We start from the raw sequence: 18,612 nt of genomic DNA, 5'->3' as shown, positions 1-18,612 counted from the left end.
ACAGAAAACACTAGCATAATATATAGTTTGCACATTGCAGCTGGGTTATGAAATCAAGCATTTGTAACTGTACCTTCCCTGTGCTTTGTTCTGCAAACTGTTGAAACTGTAACAAAGTATTCAATCGACCAAGCCAACGTTCTGTTTGACCAGAACATGGAAGACAACCTTTAATTAGTATCATTCAAGTTCAAGTTCAAGTTCAAGTTCAAGTATTTATTTGCCATTTCAAAACAAGTTTGATAGGAAATTGTCATGATACTTCCTCTCACATACAAGACAACACAATAAACAACAGCACAAAGACAAGAACAAAAAGAGACACAAGAAACAGAACCAGACCAGGACCAAGCTGCAGCTTTGACGCATGTATACAGTACAGACAGTAGAAGAAACTGGTTAGTGAAATTATGTAGCAGTATTTAAAGTGCATAATTATAATTAAAGTGCATACCGTCTAGTTTGTGTTTGAAGTGCAAGAGTGTCGTTAAGGTACCTGACTGCTTGGAGGTATGTGCTGTCTCTAAAACGGGAGGTTCTACTCCCAATGCTGCCATATCTCCTACCTGATGGGAGGAGATTGATAAGGTAATGGGCTGGATGGGAATAGTCGGCTATGATTTTTTTAGCCCTCTTCACCAATCTAGTGGGATAGAGTGATGACAGCGATGGAAGGCTCGAACCAATTATCCTAGCTGCCTGACGTGTAACCCTCTCCAACCGTGTCCTGTCCTGTGCGGTTGTATTACCGTACCAGACAAGCATGGAAAAGGTGAGCACGCTCTCAATGACTGACCTATAGAAGTGTATCATAGCTGTTTTACTGACCTTGAACTTTCTGAGCTGCCGTAAGAAGTAGAGACGCTGGTGGGATTTACTGACCTTGAGGCTGGTGTTGAGTTCCCATGATAGGGATTCGTGGATGGTGGTTCCGAGGAACCGGAACGAGGAGACCCTCTCAACCTCTACTCCATTTATGGAGAGAGGAGGGAGGAAGGTTTTGTTCTTCCTCCTAAAGTCAACAACCAACTCTTTGGTTTTTGAGATGTTGAGTATGAGATTACGGTTCTCACACCACCTCACCAGGTCATCTATCTCATTACGATAGCCAGATTCATCACTGTTTGTGATTAGGCCTACCACAGAGGTGTCATCTGCAAATTTAAACAACAGGACTGAATTAGTGTGTGATTGACAAAAATATGTGTAGACAGAATATAGAAAAGGAGAAAGAACACAGCCCTGGGGGGCACCTGTGTTCAGAACCTTGGATTGTGACATTAATTTGCCGACTTTGACAGCTTGTTTTCTGTCACTTAAAAAGTCATAAATCCATTTGCAAATGGATTGTTTAACACCCAGTTCCTGCAGGGTTTGGATCAACTTAGCAGGAACGATAGTGTTAAACGCAGAACTGAAGTCGACAAATAAGACACGAGCATATACAGGCACAACCCTGGTTTCCAGATGTTGAAGGATAGAGTGCAAACACAAGGACACTGCATCGTCAACACTTCTATTTGCCCTATATGCAAACTGATGGGAATCAAGTGAGATGCTGGACATTAATCTACACACCAGCCGCTCAAAAACCTTCATAATGACCGATGTTAAGGCAACAGGCCTATAATCATTAAGACAGGTGATGTTGTTATTCTTCTTTGGGACTGGGATGATCACTGCTGACTTAAAACAAGCAGGCACGATAGAGTGTAGCAAGGACTGGTTAAAGATGGAAGTGAGGACTGGTGCCAGCTGGTCGGCACAGTGTTTAAGGGTGGCAGGCGACACGCCGTCAGGCCCTGCTGCCTTTCTGGTGTTTTGCTGGCGGAGCAGAACTCTGACGTCATGTTCTGATACAGTGGGAGGTGTGTCCCCCTGCTCTTACAAAAAGGAGGGGGGCTGATAAGCCCCACCATCGAAACGACAGTAGAACTCATTGAGCCTCCCAGGGAGAGAGGGGTCACTGTCTAGAACATGGTTCTTGGTTTTATAATCAGTGATCGCCTGCAGCCCTTGCCAAACACCTCTGATGTCATTAGCTTGAAGTTTGTTTTCAAGTTTAGCTTTGTAGGAAGCTTTAGCCCTAAGCACGGCACGTTGGAATTCATATTTTAATGCTTTATATAGCACCAAATCCCCCTGCTTAAAAGCATCATGTTTCCTCCTACAAAGCACCCTCACTTCATTATTGAACCAGGGCTTATCGTTGCCGTAAACAGTGACAGATTTAGTTGTAATACAGACATTCTCACAGAATTGAATATAGGAGGTAACAGTGTCAGTGTAGGTGTTAATATCATCCTGGTCAGACCAGAAGTCACTCCATACTGTGGAATCAAAGCAGTCCTGTAACATGTCTATTGCTTGAGGAGACCATTTCCTGATGTGTTTTATGGTTGGTTTTTCCACCCTCAGTTTCTGACGATACTTTGGGATCAACAGGATTGTGATGTGGTCCGACTTACCAAGAGGGGCCCGCGCCACAGCATGATACGCCTCTCGAATGACAGAATAACATTGGTCCAAAGTCTTATCCTCCCTCGTGGGAATGTGGATCTGAGGCTTGTATCTCGGTAGAGCCTTCTTTAGGGAGACGTGGTTAAAGTCACCCAGGCAAAACACCACTGCATCCGGGTTGGAATTCTCCACCTCCATGATGATATTATGCAGCTGTTGTGTCGCAGATGTAGCTGAGGCATCTGGTGGGATATACACGACAGACAGGATGATAGAAGAGAACTCTCTCGGCCGATAGAAGGGCTTACACATGAGCATCAGACACTCCAACTCCGGTGTGCAGGTTCGTGACAGAATTTTAACGTCAGTACACCATCTCGTGTTGATATAACAACAAACACATCATTGATACCACCTGTGCAGGCGTCATTTCTTTAGCATGCGGGATGCTGCGCATACAGCCTGGTAGAGACATTTGGACTTCATAAAATACCAAACAAACTTCCATCTTGCTTGTGTGTGGGACTGAGAGAGAGAGAGAGAGAGAGAGAGAGAGAGAGAGAGAGAAGGGGGAGGGAGGGAGGGAGCTTGCCTTTGGTGCGGCCATGTCATTGCAAAGGGGCGGGGCTTCCCTTCCGCTGCGCGTCTGCATGCTTGTGGAGAGTTGACGTCATTGATTGGCTGTCTACATTTGGTTGCACGCACGCACACACACACAGACACACACAAACACACACAAACACACGCACACACACACACAGCCGAAAACAGCCGAGATAGCTCCGAAAATAGCCGAAGTTGGACTGTAAGAATAACCGATCTACAAAACACTTCAAACACTTGTAGATCAGATGTTTTCGCCGCACAACACTTCCTGCTTATTAGGCTACATCATGACATCACATTGTTTGTGGGGGAACACACACACACACACACACACACACACACACACACACACACACACACACACACACACACACACACACACACACACACACACACACACACACACACACACACACACACACACACACACACACACACACACACACACACACACACACACACACACACACACACACACACACACACACACACACACACACACACATCAATTCAAAGGATCTTTTGGCATCAATGGCATGAGAAAACATATGTTTATGTAACCCACAGTGTTACGGGCCTCTCTACACACCCTTGGACTCTGCGTTGTGTTTGTAGTATTATGATCTGGGGTGTTGTGCGGAGAGAAGGGACACTGGACACAGCGGTTCTGGATCGTGGTTGAGACCGGTTCATTTATTTGCTGATTCAGTTCACAGGTTCTGCTGCTGGTAATGGCTGTAGTAGGTGATTCCACTCTTTTCACATAGAAAGAAAAACACCATAAATATATGTCCTAATACTAAATAACATCAACCACATAAAATACCCATTGGGTTTCAATAACCAGAATAATATAGAAAACCTGTAAAAACCTCTTGTTCACATTTCACAGTGAGGTCTATTTTCAGTGCTCACCAAACTGGCCAACACACACACAGTATTAAAGTACAAAGACATAGTGCATATTTCTCAGAATCACACTGAAACATAGTTAAGCATCTTAGCAAACACTCTGTGGCAACAAACCCACTGGATGGGCATATTTAACTCCAATATATAATATAACTTGTTCAGACAGTCATACAAACGTGCTCACCTTTTCACATAGAAAGAAAAACACAATCAGAGATGGCGCCCGTGGCTGCCTAGTTTCCTAAACTACGGTGGCCAGTGAGGGACAAAAAGGTGAGTTGCTGAACCCACAGGTGAAAGAACTTCAGTCAACAGTGACACCTGCTGACCAAAAGGCCACTACCTTACATTTACATTATTGAAAAGGCAAGTGTCAAAATACAATAGAAACAGTTGAACATGGAGAAAGATAGGCTACAGTTGGAGGGGTCAGGATTTTGTAAACAGAGCTATGTCACATTGCATCGTTAGCCCTATAATATATACAGGTTATACAGCATTAAGCTTTTCTGAAACGAATAGCAGCATTTCTTTAAGGTCGCTTTGGGACAAATAACCAGGAGGTGACAAACAAACATTAAATTATCTTTATTGTTTGTAAAGCGACTACATGAGAATATAGAGGACACAAACTGCATTATTTTATCATGCAAGCATATGGCACACAGACTATTGTACATTTTACATACATGTTTACATGGACAATTGAGCACAAGAATGAGAAAATAAACGGCATTAAACTACCATTACACATAGTAAGAGAAATCTATGAAAATCTGGGAACTAAATCGTTACCAAGAAATGTCTTCACCAATGTGTTTCTAAAGGTGTCTAATAACATACAATAAGGCAAAAAAGTCCAAATTTCATCATTCTTTAAGTAGCATGTGACATATGAAACTAGGGTGTTTGCATGATTCTGAATCCATTCCAAGCATTAGTTTTGCACAAAAAACACTCCTTGGGAGGAAAACGGCCACACAAACGTGATGAGGTCAGCACATTTGGTCAAGTGGATATGGCCTAATTTAGCCCAAGGAGTGTTTTTTGTGCAAAACTAATGCTTGGAATGGATTCAGATTCATGCAAACACCCTAGTTTCATATGTCACATGCTACTTAAAGAATGATGAAATTTGGACTTTTTTGCCTTATATAGGATGTTATGGGTATGGTCACATATTATGCTAATAACTCAAATTTCCCACTGGAGTTGAATTTCAAACTTTTAGTACATGTTATTAGACACCTTTAGAAACACATTGGTGAAGAAATTTATTGGTAACGATTTAGTTCCCAGATTGGTCAAATACCTGATAAAATGCCCTTACTAACAGCAGTGTAGGGTCATTTCATTATATATGCCTACTTTTAAATTGAATTACACCTGAACAAACAATAAGTAATAACCTACTGTGCTGTTAATGCAGCAATCAAATCAAAGTAGCCTATGTCTCATTTACAGTACATACAGTTACTAAGTGAAGGAACTAGGAAGTGAAATAGCGATGCCATTATAAAGTGCATTTACTTTGATGGGGATATTGGAAACAGTGGCTTCTGAAAAGAGCCTCAGTGGGGTTTGGTCAGTCAATTAATGTGCTGGAGGAGAGACGTGCGAGATCTTTTAATATAAAATACTTCAGCTTAGTAAAGTATGTGTGGTTGTGCGCCCCACCAATCATAGAGACGGATGAGAGCGCGGGCTGAGTGTGAATGAGTTTCCCACCAATCACTGCTAGTGGTGTGATCGGTTCCTCCCATTCTAAGCTCTGACTCCTCCCAAAGAGGGAGGTTCTTGGCCACACATCTTCAACAACACAGAAAACTGTGTGTGCTGCCTCTCAGAGCTAGTGAGATAAAATGCAGCAGTTTGCTCCCTTTTTTGCTACAATTTACAACATTACAACTCCTTTACAGAACCAAGCAGAGCAGACCACACCTAAATAAGAAGCCTGCCGCAAAGAAAGTAGTAGCTAAAAGCCCCAAGAAGGAAGTCAAGAGCCCCAAGAAAGTAGTAGCTAAAAGCCCCAAGAAGGAAGTCAAGAGCCCCAAGAAAGTAGTAGCTAAAAGCCCCAAGAAGGAAGTCAAGAGCCCCAAGAAAGTAGTAGCTAAAAGCCCCAAGAAGGCTGCCAAGAGCCCCAAGAAAGTAGTAGCTAAAAGCCCGAAGAAGGCTGCCAAGAGCCCCAAGAAAGTAGTAGCTAAAAGCCCCAAGAAGGCTGCCAAGAGCCCCAAGAAAGTAGTAGCTAAAAGCCCGAAGAAGGCCGCCAAGAGCCCCAAGAAAGTAGTAGCTAAAAGCCCCAAGAAGGCTGCCAAGAGCCCCAAGAAAGTAGTAGCTAAAAGCCCCAAGAAGGCTGCCAAGAGCCCCAAGAAAGTAGTAGCTAAAAGCCCGAAGAAGGCCGCCAAGAGCCCCAAGAAAGTAGTAGCTAAAAGCCCCAAGAAGGCTGCCAAGAGCCCCAAGAAAGTAGTAGCTAAAAGCCCGAAGAAGGCTGCCAAGAGCCCCAAGAAAGTAGTAGCTAAAAGCCCGAAGAAGGCTGCCAAGAGCCCCAAGAAGGCCGCCAAGAGCCCCAAGAAAGTGGTAGCTAAAAGCCCCAAGAAGGCTGCCAAGAGCCCCAAGAAAGTGGTAGCTAAAAGCCCGAAGAAGGCCGCCAAGAGCCCCAAGAAAGTAGTAGCTAAAAGCCCGAAGAAGGCCGCCAAGAGCCCCAAGAAAGTGGTAGCTAAAAGCCCGAAGAAGGCCGCCAAGAGCCCCAAGAAAGTGGTAGCTAAAAGCCCGAAGAAGGCCGCCAAGAGCCCCAAGAAAGTGGTAGCTAAAAGCCCGAAGAAGGCCGCCAAGAGCCCCAAGAAAGTAGTAGCTAAAAGCCCGAAGAAGGCCGCCAAGAGCCCCAAGAAAGTAGTAGCTAAAAGCCCGAAGAAGGCTGCCAAGAGCCCCAAGAAGGCCGCCAAGAGCCCCAAGAAAGTGGTAGCTAAAAGCCCGAAGAAGGCCGCCAAGAGCCCCAAGAAAGTAGTAGCTAAAAGCCCGAAGAAGGCCGCCAAGAGCCCCAAGAAAGTGGCCAAGAAGCCCGCAGCATCCAAGAATGCTCCAGCCAAGAAGGTTGCCAAACCCAATTTTGCTAAACCATAAATCAGTTTCGTTCCAATCAACATTGAATAGTGGATTTATAGTTCCAAATCATAAAGGCCTACATTATCGAGACTACAGCATGGGAAAATAAGCCATGAAGTCATGGAATGTTATGTATGCCTTCCAAGGGTTTTTACAAATGTTTACATATAAATTATTGTATCAGTCTCTTGCATTATAATATTATTTAACATTTAATATAATCTCTCAAATTGATGTAGTGCTTTTCTGAGTAGTGAGTAGTGAGTACCCAAATACACTTTACACATGAAGGGCAAGAAGAAGCAACATGTAAAATCAACTTTATTAGGAAGTTAAAAAGAAGAAGAATAATGCCAAGGAATAAAACCAATAAAAACAGGGAAAGCAATATTGGAGTGTCAACAATATTGACACACATTAACAGAAATTATATGATTATAGAGTTGAATAGCAACATTACTGTAAAAACAAATGGGTGATGTGACCAAGGGGGAGGAGTGTGTGTGTGGGGGGAGGGGTGCACATTGGCAACGCCCACGCAGCTCTCTCTGTGCCTGTCCTCCCTTACGTCCTCAGAACACACATAAAAGGGCAAGGCTCTGAGCTCTCAAATCATTCACTTCTTCAACTACTACTTTGATTGATTGATTGATTGATTGAAGAATTTATTAACAGTTTGCAGAATTACAGTACATTTCAAGCACAAACTCAATACAAAGGCTGTTAACTGTGAGTGGACGACCCAATTAAGCATTACACTTGTTTCCAACAGGGTCCACCATGTTCAAATCATCAAAACATTTAGAGACGTACAAATAGACACTTCTATAGACAGAACAGGAATTCATCAAAAAAGAATTCATCAAAAAAAGCAACGATGTCTGGAAGAGGCATTCTATTTTCTATCACTTCAACTACATTACTACTCAAAATGTCAGGTCGAGGCAAGGGAGGAGGTTACTAAGCCCATTTCTGTCTCTTGAACTATAGTAAAGCCGCAGGCACCGGTGGTGTCTGCGGCACCTTTAAACTATTTTCTCTCATATCTGACACCTAAAAAAAAATGGTGAACAGAAAGCACGAATATAAGGAAAATGCCCCCCGCGGGGGACCCCCGGTCCGAGCCTGGAGACCGGACAGGGCGGCACTGGGCTCGGATCCGCTTTATCGGACAAGGAGAGCCTCCGAGCAGAAGCGTGGTCGGACAATATCTGTTCAGAACCAGGTGGCTGGAAGTGAGCGAAATATACTCATTTATTGCCCTACCAAACAGGAGAGAGTTTGAACTCTGTTTCCACCGTGAAGGTTCCCTGCGGAAATTCAGCACCATTTTTGCAGACAGGTCCGTAGATGGCGAGTGGAAGGATTTTGAACTTCATTCCTCCGTACCTGTCGACACACTCATCGTCATGATCAAGTTCTGGACGGCTAGGGTAACGGATTATGACATCGAGCAGTACCTGAGCCGGTACTGCACACTCCTGCGCCCAGTGGAAAAGCTCGTGGACGAGTTTGGCCTGTGGTATGGGGTCCGACGCTACAGGGTCAAGCTGCATAAACCAGGCAGTGACGGGCGACCCGTAGACCTCCCTAACTCCATTTCCCTGGGGCCATACAATGGGAAAATCACGTATGCAGGCCAGGTACAGAGATGCTATATCTGCCAGTCCAGATACCACCAGGTGAAAGAATGTGACATTGTGAAGTGCTGGAAATGTGGTATGACTGGCCACAAGGGGAAGGAGTGTACTAGTGCCGGAGTCTGTAGCCTGTGCAATGAAGTGGGGCACACTTTCTTCACCTGCCCACAATCATACAGCAACAGAGCAAAGCGGCGGCAGCAGCAAGCTGCAGAAACAATCCCGGAGCCTGAGGCAGCAGCAGCAGGAGAGACGCCAGCAACCGACAGTCAGCCGAGACCAGCACAGGACACCCCGCCAGCTGACAGCCAGCAGACGGCAGCTCCAGCACCACTCGAGGAGAGGCTGAGACCAGCGGATAAAGCACCGGCACCTGAAGGGCAGCAACAGCGCAAGGCCACCACCAGCGGGCAGAAAAAGCCAGCGAGCAAGCCCGCAGCAACGCCGAGGAAACGGCCACCGAGCGCAGCTCCAGCGGGGGAGGCGTCGACAGCGCGGACGGACGCAGCGGGTGCTGTGTCGTCCCCACTCCCAGCACCTCCACCAGGAGCGGATCCTGGAGACGCCGTGTCAACATCTTCAGCTCCAGCGCAGCTTTCCCCTGCCGACGCGCAGCCATCAGATCATGAAAATGGCATGGAGAGTGCTACGCAGGTCAGTCTCCCCAGCTATCAAGTGCCAAATTATGTAGACACAGAGGACAGAATAACCGACATTTTGCGTGATTTAGAGACTAATGATGGTCAAACCGCTCTTGAAGATGCGATTGACATTTTATGTGGATCACAGTTTGAAGAGCCGGGTCCCGTACCCGCCTTAATGGGGTCCACAGAGAACTTTCCTCCCTTACAAGGCAAGAGAGACAGACAGTCTCCCGACCAACACAAGAATGGTAAAAAGTCAAAAAGCCAGGGATCGAAAAAGCCCTTTAAGCCCTGATGATGTGTTGTCTGATATATGTAGGCCTACTACTCACTATCATGCATGTTAATATTGCTACAATCAATGTCAGGGGAATACAGCAAGCAAGCACTAGACAAGAGAAACTTAATGTAATGAAGAATATTAGAGCTGACATTATTTTTATACAAGAATTGCGGCTAAAGACACTGGCTGATGTCAATACTGTCAGAGAGTACTGGTCCCACGGGTGGTCTGAATTTTCAATTGGTGGTGACCACGTAGATGGAGTGGGTATTTTGTTTAACACAAAAAATGTAACTATTCAAAAGAAACGAGAATTAATACCAGGCCGACTTCTTGTCTTAGACTGTATTGTACGAAAACAGAAAATGCGGCTTATTAATGTGTATACAACCCCGCATCGCACTGACAAGATACAGCTTTTTAATAAGCTGAGAGAAGTCTTGTGTGGAGGGCAATGTATAATTCTGGCCGGTGATTTTAATACTATAACAGATCTTAAAGATAGAATTTCAACCACCCGTAGTAACGTAGGCCTATATGATAGAGCAAGTAAAGTATTGAAGGAAACCTGTGAATGTCTGGAAATGAAAGACACCTTTAGGGTGTTGTACCCGGATGCAACTGGCTATACACGTTTTGACGCAAGGGTCAAGACGCGGATAGACAGAATCTATGTGTCAAAAGACATTAATGTAAATACATATAAAACGGAGGCTTGGGTTAATTCCGACCACCTGGCAGTGAGAGCTACTATTAGTTTTCACGACAGTCCCAGAGTAAATAATTGGAAACTGAACATCAATTGCTTAAAAAACCCAGAATTAATACAGAGTGTTAGACATGAGATAAATAGAGTGAAGGATTTAAGAGTTTTTACTGAAACAAATGTTGAATTATGGGAAGAGATGAAGAGATGCCTAAAAAGGCAACTCATTTTAAAATGTAAATACTTAAATATAGAACGAAATAAAGAGTATAACAAATTAATGCAACTATATGTTGAACTCAAATGTAAAGGTAGGCCATTAACAGAACAAGATGAAAAGAAATTAGACGACATTAATAGCACTTTGATGATTTTTAATAACGTTTTTTTTAATGCAGCTAAAGTACAAGCAGGCTTTGATATGGATGAACCAGCAAATATACATAAGGTTATAAAGAAATATAAAGAGAGACAAGAGTTTAACTGTATTAATGCACTGACAAATAAACATGGTCAAATTGTAAATGATGATAATGGAATTATGGCACTGATTGTAGAGCATTTTAAAGAAATGTATTGTGGTGATGGTACTTCATTGGATGCAGAGGCCTTTTTATCAGAGGTGAAAAAAATAGATGGAGTGCACTTTGACACACTCCTGGGTGACTTCACCAGCGAGGAAGTTAAAAAAAGCAATTTCTTTGTTAAACCGGGGGAAGTCTCCCGGCCCGGATGGCCTACCCTCCGAATTCTATCAATGTTTTGCTAATGAACTTGCCGATATTTTGGCCTCTGCTTTTAATGACGGGTGTTCAAAGAAATCCATGCATGACGGGTTTTATCAAGGTACCATCTCTCTGATCTTTAAAAAAGGTGATGAAAAAGAACTAAATAATTGGAGACAGATCACACTAACTAATATAGAATATAAGATCCTCGCCAAAATCATAATGATGAGACTAAATACAGTATTAAACGAAATAATTGAAAAAGAACAAACATGCGCCATTAAAGGACGAGTGATGTGGGATAACCTCAATAAGATCAGAGAGATGATACACGCACGTCATAAGCCTGGCTTTTTTATTGTTGGTTTTGACCAAAAGAGAGCTTTTGATTTTGTAAATAGAGAATATTTATGGAGTGTTTTGGATAAATATGGGTTTCCACAGGTATTTATAAAAATGATTAAAATGTTGTATGCAAAATCTCAGGTGGCGGTTAAAGTAAATGGAAGGACGTCTAATTATATTGACATACAGAAAGGGGTGAAACAGGGCTGTCCACTGAGCGCAGCGCTCTACGTTCTTGCCATCAGCCCATTATTAAATAAAATAAAAAATGATAACCGAATCCAAGGTGTTCGGCTTAATAGAACGGCAGCCAAGGTGTCCGCCTACGCGGACGATGTAACTGCCTTTATAAAATCCCAGAGAGAACTTGACTTTGTTAGAGAACACTTTCACCTCTATGAGCAGGCTGCGGGGGCCAAACTAAATGAGACCAAAACAGAATGTATTTGGATAGGAGAGGAGGATCAAAGGCCGGCCCTGCTCATGGAGGTGAAAGAAGAAATGAAAATACTTGGCATTTTCTTTGGTAATAGGGACTGTGCTAAAAATAATTGGGACAGAAAAGAAACTGAAATACAGGCCGAAGTAGAAAAATGGAAAGTTAGGGACACAACTTATAAGTCAAGAATAGAGATTGTAAAAACATTTATTTTATCAAAGTTATTGTTCCTGGCCACCATTTTTCCGCCACCTGAGAAGTGCATAACACGAATAAATAGGATGTGTGTACGTTTAATTTGGGGTAACAACCGGGAGGTTACCAAAAGAGTCCTCATGTTTAAAAGTGTCAAAGAGGGAGGACTAGGCGCAATGGACGTCGGCAGCAAAATAATGATTGCATTCTGTAAAAATGTGGCTAGGGGCATTCTGTGTGGAGCAGCCTGGGTAGGAGACCCCCAAACATGGAGAAAACAGAGGGGCAGGGGCAGATTGTCACTGCCATATTATAAATTGGCATATGGGGACTTCACCACGAAATATAGCAATTTAAATATTAACTGGGGAACCCAATCAAATAAAATAATATATAATTTAATAAGTAATAAGATATATGGAGGTATGGTACATTTTAAACACTGCTCTTTTGAAGAAAGTAAAAACCTGGTAAATAATTTTAACAGCGGCCTCGTCACTGGGAACATGCAGGACGTTATGTGGCTAACTGCCCATGGTAGACTCCCAGCTAGAGCAGTAGTTAAATGGAGTTGCTTTGTGAAAACGACAGAATGCCCCATGCCAGATTGTGACGAATTAGAGACCATATGGCACTTGCTCATAGACTGCAATAGGTCAAAGGCAGTCTGGAGCAAGATGCACGATATAGGCGTGAGGGTGCCATGTCACAGAAACATTCTATACGGTATTTTTAACTGCGGAAAAGAGAATTATGATTTATTTTGGGTTTGCATTTGTGTAACTGTGTTTAAGATTTGGAAGACTCGGTGTAAAATGTCAACGGACAATATCGTAATTGATGCAAACACTGTTTTTAAGCAAATTAGAACTGAGCTTAAAAGGAGAAAAAACATGGACTTGAAGAGACTGCACACGCACTTAAACTGGCCCACTTTAGCACTGTAGTCACTTTAAAACAGTCCAGGTAATGTACCCTTTGTAATGTAGTGCTTGCTACATTATGTGTATACGAAATGTTTGTTTTGATGACATGTATGTAATTTTGATATGATATGTATTTATATGATGACAAGCAGCCTGTTTTTTTTATATGTAATTCCAAGTCTTTATGTACTGTGATAACGTGTAACTTGTGGAAATTCAATAAAATACTTTAAAATGCAAGGGAGGAAAAGGTCTTGGAAAAGGAGGCGCCAAGCGCCATCGCAAGGTGCTTCGTGATAACATCCAGGGAATCACCAAGCCCGCTATCCGCCGTCTGGCTCGCCGTGGCGGAGTGAAGCGTATCTCCGGTCTGATCTACGAGGAGACCCGCGGTGTCCTCAAGGTGTTCCTGGAGAACGTGATCCGTGACGCCGTCACCTACACCGAGCACGCAAAGAGAAAGACCGTGACCGCCATGGATGTTGTCTATGCTCTGAAGAGACAGGGACGCACTCTGTACGGATTCGGAGGTTAATGATGCTGACTTGATCTACCAACAACCCAAAGGCTCTTTTAAGAGCCGCCCAGATTTTCTTTAAAGAGTATTACCAATTTGAGTCTTATTGAGCTACCGTTAACTTTGTAGTGTATTTATTACTATACACTACCGTTAACTTTGTAGTGTATTTATTACTGTATCATGTGGTAATGTAGGATCCAGTGGTGAGACACTTGGACTTGTGCAGCCTCTGCCTGCCTGTACATAAGATTGAAAGTTGAATCTGACAAATCCTCTAAGGGTTTTGCATGCTGTTAAACCACACACACGCACACACACCAATTGCCCCTTGAGGGGTAACTATTCAAATACAATAGTTCGGATAGAACAAATAATAGCAGATCTACAAGCTGACAGTGCAACACATCGAAGCAGATGTAGACCTACATGGAATTAAGAGCAGACAGGGTGGAGGAGAACAAGTACAGAGCCGACTCAGTTCAACCTTCCAAATAGAGGTTAAGAAGACAGTAGCCTCTGACTGAATGTTAAGAAGACAGTAGCCTCTGACTGAATGTTAAGAAGACAGTAGCCTCTGACTGAATGTTAAGAAGACAGTAGCCTCTGACTGAATGTTAAGAAGACAGTAGCCTCTGACTGAATGTTAAGAAGACAGTAGCCTCTGACTGAATGTAATAGTTGGAGCCACAAACTGGCAAACAAATGTTTCAAGTTTATTGGGAAACATCATTGCATAACTATGCATTTTACAATTACAATTACAATTTAGGCATTTAGCAGATTCACTTAATCCAGAGCGACGGAATACATCACATATGTAAAATGCATTTATCGCGAAACATGCGTAAGCTAAGAACGTGACTAGAACATATCTATATAATGACACTATACATATAAACTATAACTAGAACATATCTATATAATGACACTATACATATAAACTATACATATATGCTATACTATGCTGTACATATATACTATGAAGTGCTATGACTACATACAATGCACTTATTGTGCTGTCTACATGACATGCTATAAGTCTGTTTCAAATGCTATATAAGTCTAAGAAGTGCTGTCTAAGGGGGGTAGGGTAAGTGCTATGGGCCATGATGGAGTCTGAAAAGGTGGGTTTTCAGACTACGGCGGAAGATCGGGAGTGATGCTGCAGTTCTGATTGCAACGGGAAGTGCATTCCACAGTTTTGGGGCCAGAAGGGAGAAGAGTTTGGGACGTGTGGAGCGTTGTCCCGGCGTTTTTAGTGAGGGTACTTCCAGCTTCCCTGCGTTGGCTGATCTGAGTGAGCGGGAGGGTTTGTAGGGTTCAATCATGCTGGCAAGATATGGGGGAGCCATACCTTTGGTTGCTTTAAATGCCAACATCAGAGTTTTGTATTCTGTGCGGGCAGCGACCGGGAGCCAGTGCAGGGAGCGGAGCAGGGGGGAGACATGTGAGAATTTTGGCTGGTTGAAGACCAAGCGAGCTGCGGCATTTTGGATCAGTTGGAGAGGCTTCAGTGCACATGCCGGTAGGCCAGTAAGGAGAGAGTTACAATAGTCAAGTTTTGACAGGACTGTTGTCTGGATTAGGAGCTGGGATGATTCCTGGGTGAGGAACGGTCTAATTTGTCGTATGTTATAGAGTGTGAACCTACAGGATCGAGTGACAGCTGTGATGTGAATTTTGAACGAGAGCTGACTGTCCAGGACAACACCAAGGTTCCTGGCTGTTGGGACAGACGTTACCAGGGCGTTGTCTACGGAAATAGTTAGCTCCCGCATCGGGCAGGACTTAGCTGGGAAGAAGAGAAGCTCAGTCTTGTCTGGGTTCAGCTTGAGGTGGTTGGAGGACATCCACTGTGAGATGTCAGCCAGGCAAGCAGTGATGCGCTCTTCCACCTGGGTGGCAGAGGGGGGGAAGGATAGAAACAGTTGTGTGTCATCGGCATAACAGTGATAGGATATATTGTGAGCAGAGATGATAGTGCCAAGGGATTTAGTGTACAGTGAGAAAAGGAGGGGACCAAGTACAGATCCCTGTGGGACCCCAGTTTGGAGGGTTCGGGGGGATGATAACAGACCTTTCCAGGAGACCTGGTCGGTCCGGTCGGTGAGGTAAGAGGAGAAACACTTTAGTGCCGTCCCGCCGATGCCTAGATCCGCTAGGGTGTCTAGGAGCAGCTGGTGGTTCACTGTGTCAAATGCTGCATTTTGATGTTTCTTACACTTCCAGACAAGAGGACCACTCTGTATATTAAAAATCACACCCGTGTGAAGTGCGGGGCGCTCTTATCTAATGCATGTTGCTATGATTAGGTGATGTAAAGATGATGTAAAACAAACAGTGACAAAACAAACATTAAATTATCTTTATTGTCAATGGCGTTTTTAAAACAAACATAGGAGGGGCTAAAAACAACTATCAAAACAACAATACAACAGTATTACTTCTGGTAAAGCTTGTACGTTCTCGGGACAAATGAAATTTGGTGCCAATAAATGTGTTAATGTTAATGAATGTAGTAGTTCATCCGTGTCCTGGTTTCAGCAGGCTGGTTTCTGTCAGGTGGGACCTGAGGCCTGGACATGAGACCCACTCAGTTTATCATTATCGTACTTTGCAATATTCAGAATACAGTTTTCCTCTGGAGTGGTGAGAACCATCATCTTTCATTGTTTTTAATTACATAAGAACACACCATGAGGAGCAGAATTATTATCATAATAGTAACAATTAATTCACGTATTATTATATTAATACTAACGCTGGGAATATTGTGTCTCAATGAATATGCATACCTTTATCATGGGGACATGTAGGTGTCATAAAGGAGGATCAATGCAAAATCAAAACAAAACACATTATGATAAAAAGGGGCTTTAAATTATACATTTACCATAAATGTATATTTAGCCCCTCACAATGTTTCAGGGACAATAGAGCACACGAGCGGGGAAACATAACATAATACAGAAAACAAAGACTCTTTGTGGCAGGATCAGCCAATCATATGCTGGGAGTCACACACTTAATTTGCATTGGCTCTGTATAAATAGTGGTACGAGAGCGCCCTCTTACACATTCTTCACTGCAACTGAACTATTCTGTTGAATACAACCACGATGCCTGAAGTAGCGAAACCAGCGCCCAAGAAGGGCTCCAAGAAAGCCGTCACCAAGACCGCCGCGAAGGGCGGCAAGAAGCGCAGAAAGTCCAGGAAGCAGAGCTACGCCATTTACATCTACAAGGTCCTGAAGCAGGTCCACCCAGACACCGGTGTCTCTTCCAAGGCCATGGGCATCATGAACTCCTTCGTCAACGACATCTTTGAGCGCATCGCCGGTGAAGCCTCCAAACTGGCTAACTACAACAAGCGCCGCACCATCACATCCAGGGAGATTCAGACCGCTGTCCGCCTGCTGCTCCCCGGTGAGCTGGCCAAGCACGCTGTGTCTGAAGGCACCAAGGCTGTGACCAAGTACACCAGCTCCAAGTAAACTGTTCTGACTGCTCTACAACACAACGGTCCTTTTAAGGACCACCCATGTTCTCCAACAAAGAGTTTATCCAAATACTATAAGCAAATTATAGTATATATTATATACTATCAGCCATTTAAGAACCTGTCAGCTAAACCAGTTGGTCCAGGTCAGTCGTCTGACGCTAATCTGAGTAACTATGCTAAAACATGCGTGTAACTTTATTTTAATGTACTGCGCTCCACTACACAAATGTATCATTGCATTTACACATCTCTATGGATGCATAGTATCATGGGGAATACTATAATTTAGTATCATAGGGAAATCTGGGTGTCATAGATGTAGTCATGGCACATGATCTAAAATAAAATGTGCAACTCCATTTCTTCATAACCTCAATGTTTACTTGGACAATAGAGCAGACAACAGTAGTGTAATATAGGCTCATTTCACTATTTACGCCATGGTAAGTACTAGGACATGTTTATACTTTAAATTAAATGGTTATACCGAGTGTGGTTTTGGGGGTGTAATGTAATGTGCTTGCGGACAGACACATGGGACCAAAGCATGGTGTTTGTTGGCGCATGGCAGCACCTGGGGCGACTGTGGCTCAAGAGGTAGAGCAGGTCGTCCAATGATCCATGGGTCGGCGGTTCGAATCCCGGCTCCTCCTGTCTATATGTCGAAGTGTCCTTGGGCAAGACACTGAACCCCAAATTGCTCCCGATGTGCTGGTTGGTACCTTGCATGGCTTCCGCCGCAATCGGTGTATGAATGTGTGTGTGTGAATGGGTGAATGTAATGCACAATCTATGTAAAGCGCCTTGGATAAAGGCGCTATATAAATGCACCATTTACCATTTACCACCTTCAGAACACACTGTGCAGGCATCTGGGCGTTGGGGTGTGCGTGCGGATACACATGGCACCAAAGCATGGTGCTACGTGATCGCGCGTTCTGGTGTTTTTCTGAATTTTGATGACATGTATGGAACTTTGCATTTAAGACGACAAGCAGCCTGTTTTTGTATGCAATTCCAAGCCTTGATTTCTAGGCTACTGTGATGCTTTGTAATTTGTGGAAATTCAATAAAATACTTTAAAGTAAGTACTAGGAGGCTCAATAGCATTGATGCTGCAAAGTGTTCCGTTGTGCGTTAAGGATATTACTCTCATATAGAAACAGTGGGTGGCTCTTAAAAGAGCCTTTGTGGGGTTTGTTCAGTGAAATGGAGCAGGTTTATTTCTTGGCGGCTTTCTCGGTCTTCTTGGGCAGCAGAACAGCCTGGATGTTGGGCAGCACACCGCCCTGAGCGATGGTCACTCCACCCAGCAGTTTGTTGAGCTCCTCGTCGTTGCGGACGGCCAGCTGGAGGTGACGGGGGATGATACGACTCTTCTTGTTGTCACGGGCAGCGTTTCCAGCCAACTCCAGGATCTCAGCGGTCAGATACTCGAGGACAGCCGCCAGATAGACAGGGGCGCCGGCACCGACTCTCTGGGCATAGTTGCCTTTACGCAGCAGCCTGTGGACACGACCCACAGGGAACTGGAGCCCGGCACGGGATGAGCGGGTCTTAGCCTTTGCTCTGGCCTTTCCTCCGGTTTTGCCTCGACCGCTCAT

At 43.9% G+C, this 18,612-nt stretch overlaps 2 protein-coding genes across 2 annotated transcripts; one reads left to right on the top strand and one right to left on the bottom strand.

The window, feature by feature from the left end:
• Nucleotides 1-16,625: 16,625 nt before the first annotated feature.
• Nucleotides 16,626-17,015, top strand: LOC306927800 (histone H2B-like; the record flags this gene model as incomplete). Its single annotated transcript, XM_079507650.1, has 1 exon — nucleotides 16,626-17,015. One exon carries the CDS (start codon nucleotides 16,626-16,628, stop codon nucleotides 16,998-17,000), a length of 375 nt encoding a protein of 124 aa, XP_079363776.1. The 3' UTR covers nucleotides 17,001-17,015.
• A 1,213-nt stretch (nucleotides 17,016-18,228) lies between these two features.
• LOC306924830 (histone H2A-like) lies at nucleotides 18,229-18,612 on the bottom strand (the record flags this gene model as incomplete). Its single annotated transcript, XM_079503488.1, has 1 exon — nucleotides 18,229-18,612. One exon carries the CDS (start codon nucleotides 18,610-18,612, stop codon nucleotides 18,229-18,231), a length of 384 nt encoding a protein of 127 aa, XP_079359614.1.

This window comes from Electrona antarctica, assembly GCF_951216825.1.
Source record: "Electrona antarctica genome assembly, chromosome: 1".
In the NCBI taxonomy this organism is placed as follows: Eukaryota; Metazoa; Chordata; class Actinopteri; order Myctophiformes; family Myctophidae; genus Electrona; species Electrona antarctica.
This window is presented reverse-complemented; position numbering and strand designations above follow the sequence as displayed.